Genomic DNA, 7,976 nt, shown 5'->3' on the forward strand with positions numbered 1-7,976 from the left:
CTACTGATTATCTAAAACGATTTTATCTCGCTGACTTGGTTGATGCATGTCATCGATCCCAATTTTGTGGATCGATGCTCATGATATCTATCACTGGATTGTCTGGTCCGGACTCGATTATGTACAGACTGCAATATTGCTGAGTGCTGCGTTAAACAACTAACCAAAATAAATCAACATGGTCCTTTTTCCATCGCACCCATTGCAACCACATGTTCACATACTAAATACACAATTCAGACACAACAACACTCTTGAGAAACAAAGTGGATTCGGACATTGGGCGTTGCAACATAACATCCTCAACGGAAATAGATCATGACACATCCGTGTAGTGACGTGTGCACTGGGACCACAAGCAGGAGCGCCACATCATCGGGCACAAGGACAGGTCGGTGAGTATTGTTTAGCTTTATCTAATGGTAGGCGATGTTTCCATACACGAGTGTTCTTTGAAGTAACGAAATCATTTCCAAAGCGAGTGAGAGGAAATACATTATACATTCTGACACTTTGTTGTTTCTTTAATTGTTTGTTGTTTAATGCCGCACTCGGCAATATGCCACCTAAATTACGGCGGTCGGAAAATAATCTGGACCAGAAAATCCAGTGACGGAGATCATGAGCATCAGTCTACGCAATTGGGTTAAGGTGCCATGTATCGACCAAGTCAGCGAGCCTAACAACCTATCCCTTTGTTGGCTCTTGAAAAAGACACGGGCTTCCGAAGACCAATGTAACCCGGATCTTCATTGGTATCTAACATTTTGTACATACATAATGACGCAAACGTGTATATGTTGATGGAATTATTATTCATACTTAATAATAAGATATTATAAAAAGAATCCATGCATTGTGCTTATCGTGTTGAGGGATTAATTTGGGTTCAGCTAACAGACCTTGCCAGAAGCTATGTCGAAAAGGCTCTTTGTACGTATAATACCACTATATGCGTTCCATCTTATTCTTCATGAATCTATACCAAGTCATATTCAAGGCGGTCGGGTAGCCTAGTGGTTAAAGCGTTCGCTCGTCACGCCGAGGACTCGGGTTCGATTCCCGACATGGGTACAATGTGTGAAGCCCATTTGTGGTGTCCCCCGCCGTGATATTGCTGGAATATTGCTAAAAGCAGCGTAAAACCATTATCACTCACCCCAGTCATATAAGTGTCTCCTTCACTGGTCTGCTATATTTCTAGGTGATAAATCAAATGAAAGGGAAATGGATGGTATTGAACGATATCAGATCGCCGTTATACCTGAAGCCTAAGTTAAACTTCTTGGCCAAAATATCTTGTTTTGACTTTGCCAATCCAAGAAGAAATTCATGTGCATAAAGAAACTGATCAGCAAGGACGTTATTGACAGTGTGTCCGTGTGATTTGTGAGCATCTGATTTTGGTCCAGGTCTTTGGCGTTTGCCACGAGCAGGAGCATTGTACAGAGAGACAAAAGCGGGGTGTACCGGTGATCCCTGTATAATATAAGCTAAACAGATTCAACCAATTGGTTGTGACCTCAGCTTTATTCATTATTTCTCTCTTCTTGAGCCAATGTAAATTCTGGATCAGAAGAGGTTCCCAGAAACCCTGTACTTGTCGTAAGAGGCGATCGGTTGATCGGTTGGCTCGGTGACTTTGCTCCCCGATGGAGGGGATGTTTTTCACAATATCAACCACTAGTTTGTGTGGTCATTGTTTATCAGTATCCTCTCTTGCAACGAAAAACCCCGCGGTGAGATAAGTGAGTGAGCATGAGTGAGTGAGTATGGTTTTATGCCGCTTTTAGCAATATTCCGGCAATATCACGGCGGGGGACACCACAAATGGGCTTCACACATTGTACCCATGTCGGGAATCGAACCCGGGTCTTCGGCGTGACGAGCGAACGCTTTAACCACTAGGCTACCCGACAGCCCCCACGCGAGCATGAACACATAAACATGTATATATAAATATATACTGAAGCAGACCAAGCTGTTGATAACTGGTAGCATTATAGAAGGCTTGAAGAGTACTTTTCCAACAAATAGAAGCAGTGGGGCGATGGGGTAGCCTAGTGGTTAAAGCGTTCGCTCGTCACGCCAAAGGCCTGGGTTCGATTCCCCACATGGGCACAATGTGTGAAGCCAATGTCTGGTGTCTCCCGCCCTGATATTGCTTGACTGTTGCTAAAAGAGGCGTAAAACCATACTCACTCACTCACCCCAGAAGTAGCGGGCCACTGACTTCCACCCAGATCCCCATCAACCTATTATTGTCGTAAGAGGAGACCATATGGACCAGTGGTTCAGCCTCCGGGTCGTAGTTCGATGTATGTATAATCGGCGTAGGACGTAACTCGTAATATTAATCACAAGTTGATTATTTACATGTCGCCTTCATAAAGCTGAAGTTGCTCAGTTGGGATGCTCCTCCTATCGGCTGCGAATTGAGACTGGTCGATATTTTAAGGAAATTAGAGAACAGAGACTGTGTTTGATTTGTACCCAGAATTTTATTGAGGACGAATATCATTTTATGCTTGTATGCAATGCTTATAGTGATTTAAGAGCTCAATACATTCCTCCTAAATATTTTACAACCCCTTCTAAAAATAAATTTAATGCTCTTATTTCATCCACTAACTTTAAAATCATACGAAATCTAGCAGTCTACGTGTACAAAGCTTTTCGACTTCGTTCATTGAATACAGTCTAAATATTTATTTGAATATTTGCATGTGTATGAATGTGTATGGATATGGATATATATGTAAAATAGTGGTAGTTCTTTTTTCTCCCTCTCTCTGTAAATAGTTCTGTGTAATAGGCCTACGGCCCAACACTTTTTGTGAATAAACTAATATATATATATATATATATATATATATATATATATATATGTGTGTGTGTGTGTGTGTGTGTGTGTGTGTGTGTTAAAACTGGACAATATTGCTGGGTGTGGCGCTAAACAATAACGAACACAAATCTTAATTGGATATGCCAAAAAGTTTAATGCTTTAGTTGCTATTCTGCAGATGATCAACTGTCCCCACGATGTACACCAGACTAGCTGTCACCTGCATAGTTCTTGTACTGTGCTGTATGCAGACGAAGTGCCAGAACCCTTGTCCCATCGCATTTGGCTGTCAACAACAGGGTGTTGTGGTTTGTTCAGGGTGTGGACAACCGGACCAGACGTGCGCATACCAGTCACCACAGGTAATTATTATACCAAGCTTCTATATTGCCATGAACTCATGAAACAATCAATTATTTTTTATATGCTCCTTAATCATTTTTGTGATATGTCAGTGCTTTTTTCTGTGCAGGGTAATGTTTGTGGCAATAGACTCTTCGACATTTTGTACGCTGAAGCAGGTCACGTAGGAGGAAGAAGACGTTGTCAAGTCCGCAGTATGTCATATATCCTCTTCGCAAACCTTCATTCACGAATTTAATGTTACTTGGTTGATAACTGTCATCGTATCCCAATTGCGTGGATCGATGCTCATGATGTCAATCACTGGATTGTCTGGTCTAGACTCGAATTTTTTACGGACCCCCGTCATATAGCTGGACTATTGCTGGGTGCGGCGTTCAACAAACAAAAATAAACAAAATTTAACTATATCTGTGAATGGACAGTCAGCCTCATTCAGCAGGTTGCTGTGGAGTCATTTCTCGGCAGATTTGCTTGTGTATTTGTATGTTTGTCGACAGTAAGTGAGTGAGTGAGTTTGATTTTACGCCGCTTTTAGCAATATTCCAGCGGGGGACACCAGAAATGGGCTTCACACATTGTACCCATGTCGGGAATCGAACCTGGATCTTCGGCGTGACGAGCGAACGTTTTAACCACTAGTCTACCCGACCACCCCAATTAGGATTTGGTATAAGATTATGTATGTTAGACTGGACATGCGCGTTTTCTACTGTCTAATTGACGTCTCATGTGTCTACTAAAGGGAGGGTGGAACGAGTGGTCCAGTCGCTGTACCGGTTTCATCAAAGCGGCAAGCGTCTGAGACATGCATCACTTCGGGCTTTCCTCAAACATTAAGTTTATAAAACTGGAATACTGTTTTAAGCGGCGTCAAACATAACCTACTCACACTTAAGGTAGACTGTGCTACATGGTCTTGTGCTTATTCCTTTGGTCTAGACATTGTAATTAATGTCTAGGTGTAATAATGGTAATCATTATCTGCTAATTTGACGTACAATTTGAACACGCTGAACTAACAGAAGAAAATGTCATGTAAGGGATGTAAATCAAATTGCATGGAATTAACTGAGTCTAACCTTCTCTTATCTCTATTAAACAACGTGTTTTTAGCGTGCTCACTGAAAGTATTTCATTCATCAGTTATTTTAACAATTCTACCATGAATTTGGAAATTACTCGATGCTGATTGGTCAATCAGTGCATATTAATTCACCATAAACCCCTCTGATTGAAACAGCTGACGGCCGCATCACCGCGGAAGCTAATATTCCTAGAATACATGTAGTACTTATTTACAGTCATTACTATATTTCCAGCCTGTCGCGACATCTACCTGCACAACCCTTCCAGCCAGAGCGGAGAGTATACGTTGTTCAACTACCGGAGAGTGTATTGCCGCTTCAGCAATGGCGTCATCACCACCTACTTCTCCAAATCTGCTGCAGACGGTTTGACAACAGAAGAGCTAAGTCACCACTACAATACAAAGTCCGAAGTCGACGTTGTCGCAAAGTGGAGTAATGAGACTCAGACCGTATCTAAACTCGCCCAACTGTCCAGATACTCCTTCTTACCCCTTGCTATCACGGCCAATGAACACACCGTCTACAAAGCACCCATGAATTTGAATCTTCAACCTTATCTATTTGTTGGTTTTCTTCCTCAAGTCCTGATTTCCACGGGTTTCATCAATGGGTATCAAGCTAATGGCATGGACAAGTCGTTCCACAACTGTAACGGAGATCCAAACTCTCAATTCACGTTCTATGCTAACCCGAGTAACTACCAGCCTCAAAAGCGTGGATGGGAGACCCATCAGGTGACGTCAGAGTGGACGTCAGGTGCCCGGATGATACATTCCGCTCAAGGTTTGCTTCCAGACGACTACTTCTTCGACGGGGAGCTACACTTCGGTGGGTGCGGAGCTTACGGCATCACCAAGAGTTGGTCCAGAGTCAATGGCCTAAGCCTAGGGGTTAAATATGGTCAGTAGTATCAGGTTACAAGGTTTCTAGTTCAGCCTTTCCCTTCCTTGTGCTTACTACCACAAAGTAATGGTTCACCAGATACTTATTTTACTTAAGGACTGACTGTGTATTTTTTTCGGTTCATTGAGGTATGAATCGAAAAACAGATGTGCAAACTGTATGCGGATTCTTACAAAAGTTTGCACATTTTCTCGATTCATACCTCAATGAACCGAAATAAGTACACAGTCAATGCTTATGATTAAATTCGGCATCGAAAACATACAATAGTTTAAGCAAAAACAGTAACTGTTGTTTAAATCAAAGCAGTCAAAAATGACGAGATTGATAAACATTCCAGGTGTAAGAATACATACTGTCAGCAGCAGTCAGACTGTAACGAACCGGAAGAAATATGTCCGGGAGAAGGCGGCTTTTTCAAATGACATTGTCAGTTGCCGCCAGATTCGAAATTTGTTTCCTGAGAACGGGAAGACACAGTTGGAATAATGCTAGTTAGAATATTTAATGAAATCCGAAGACATGACAGTTGTGGAACCGAGGCGAGCGAGAAAAAAAACGTCGAGCGAGCCTGCACTTTTGCTGTTTCATTCTTTCTCGGCCTTCGGTCCCAAAGGGTTTTATGGACAATGATTATGCATGAATTTTGCTAAATATCCTGTGCATGACGATACACGTGAGCAGAGTGTGAATTTCCTCGACTGTGCTATTGGATTCCCCGACATTCAGTAGTCTGCTTCGGTGAGCGTGGCTTAATTTACTACTACAGTTACTAAATGTATTGCCGTTCCTGGTCATCATGGTCAATTACGCCATGACTTTGCCCCTCGCCTTGTCCGCAGCGGCTCGGCTCCGTCAAGGAGTGATTGGTCTAACGACACTTACTCCAAGTTGTCTCTATCAGCATTCATACTCGCATGATAAAGGAACGCAACACCAGCTTTATACTCACAGAGTTTTACTTACTCTCAGCCCATCTATACAGAACAGTATCAGACCGGCCAGACTCGTCACTAACAGGGGGAAACTTAGAACCATCGGGATTCGACTCGATCGATTGCAAACCGCGCTCTCCTATCCTAATGTTGAAGGTGTCATTTTATAGGGTTCGGGCCTGGCCTGTCTTTGTCACATGTCACAATACTTCATTTTGATTCGTTAAAAGTTAGATCTGACCATGAACTCATTTGTGTCGTAATCGGAAAAATACAGACGCCTACGTGCCAGATTGCTCATCTCTCAATTGATTTTGTGACTCGCATCCGGAAGCCCCAAATGAAATATAACTTGAAACTCTCTATTTGTTTCAGTAACTAATGGACGATAACCAGGAACCAATCCAATGATAATTATGAAATGTCCAGAATACCTTGTGATAAATGTGAAATGTCTTTTATCTATTGATTCCTTTCCAACTAAAAGTTCTGTCACAAACTATATCTAATGCAACTCCTCATTGCAGCTATAACGGTTTTATTTGTTACCATTTTCTAATGTTTTTGAGATGCATTTTTAACCTTATAACAGAATACAGGAATTTCAATGAACCCAAGGAAAATTTAAGTATAGAATCGTAATATTGATTATACGGGCAGTGGTTAGCTCTTAATTATCTATCACGCGATCATTTGCTTATTGAAAAGAAACAAACAAGGCACGTCTTATAATTGATACACATTAGTAAAAAATGTTTGTCTAACATTCCCGAACTTTGACATAATCCAAATGAAGTTTTTTATTTCACTTTTAGTTCTGGAACATCTACTGGTTCCATATTGCTGACCAAGGACTGAGGGGGTGCGGAGTGTTGATCCCGAAGTGAAGAGCAAACGCATTATCCACAAGGGTTCCACGGTTGGAAACGCAGTAATGAACCTGGTACCAGAACATTAACCTTTTTCTCAGATATAGAACATACATGTTCATTGTACACTTTCTGCTTATTCATATGCATGTTTGCCTGAACACTATTTCTCATGACCGTAGTGCGTGTAGCTTTGATGTCAATAAAAGACAGTGAAGTTCATTTTTGTTTGTCTAATGTGCTATAGTGTGTGAGTGAGTTGGGTTTAAAGCCTTTTTGAACAGTATTTTAGTTATACCAGGGCGTGCCAGCTTAATGTGGGAGGAAAGCCCGAAGTTTCAGATCTTATTGCATAAATCATAAGGTGACAAACCTAGAAACATGATCAGGGCGAAGGGCGATTCGAACCGACAGTCATATGTATCTGGTATGCCCAACTCGAATTGCGGCGCCTTAGACGACATGGCCACCCGTACCCCCTCAAAGTTTAAAGTCGGTTTGTTGTTTAACGCCGCACTCAGCAGTATTACAGCCATATGGCGGTGGTCTGTAATCGAGTCTGGACCAGACAATCCAGTGATTGACATCATGAGCATCGATCCACGCAATTGGGATACCATGACATGCATCAACCAAGTCAGCGAGTCTGACCACCCGATCCCGTTAGTCGCCTCTTACGACAAGCACAGTGGCCTTTCATGGCAAGCATGGGTCAAATATTATAAACCATATTACCACTGGTACTGAAGTCGTTTCACTGACCAACACCCTAGGAGGATTCCGTCTAGAATTGGTCTCCAGCAACCTATGCGGGTCGTAAGAGGCGAATAATGGATCGGCGATCAGGCTGAGTGACATGTCGCCATACCCCTACGGTCATAACCCTACGTTGATCATGCTATTAATCACTGGTTTGTCTGATCCTGATCATTTACAGACCGCAGGTATCATCAAGAAGCGGCGCCTCTCC

The 7,976-nt window shown here is 42.2% G+C and overlaps 1 protein-coding gene across 1 annotated transcript; it reads left to right on the forward strand.

Annotated features, from left to right (window-relative positions):
- Positions 1-313: 313 nt before the first annotated feature.
- On the forward strand, positions 314-7,226 carry LOC139445930 (uncharacterized). The gene is made up of 5 exons (XM_071227181.1): positions 314-395; positions 3,024-3,207; positions 3,318-3,402; positions 4,531-5,199; positions 6,953-7,226. Exons 2-5 carry the CDS (start codon positions 3,043-3,045, stop codon positions 6,982-6,984), a joined length of 951 nt encoding a protein of 316 aa, XP_071083282.1. The 5' UTR covers positions 314-395; positions 3,024-3,042; the 3' UTR covers positions 6,985-7,226.
- The last annotated feature ends 750 nt before the right edge of the window (positions 7,227-7,976 follow it).

Source organism: Haliotis cracherodii, unplaced genomic scaffold, assembly GCF_022045235.1.
Source record: "Haliotis cracherodii isolate W230 unplaced genomic scaffold, xgHalCrac1.p SCAF_6, whole genome shotgun sequence".
NCBI classification, from domain to species: domain Eukaryota; kingdom Metazoa; phylum Mollusca; class Gastropoda; order Lepetellida; family Haliotidae; genus Haliotis; species Haliotis cracherodii.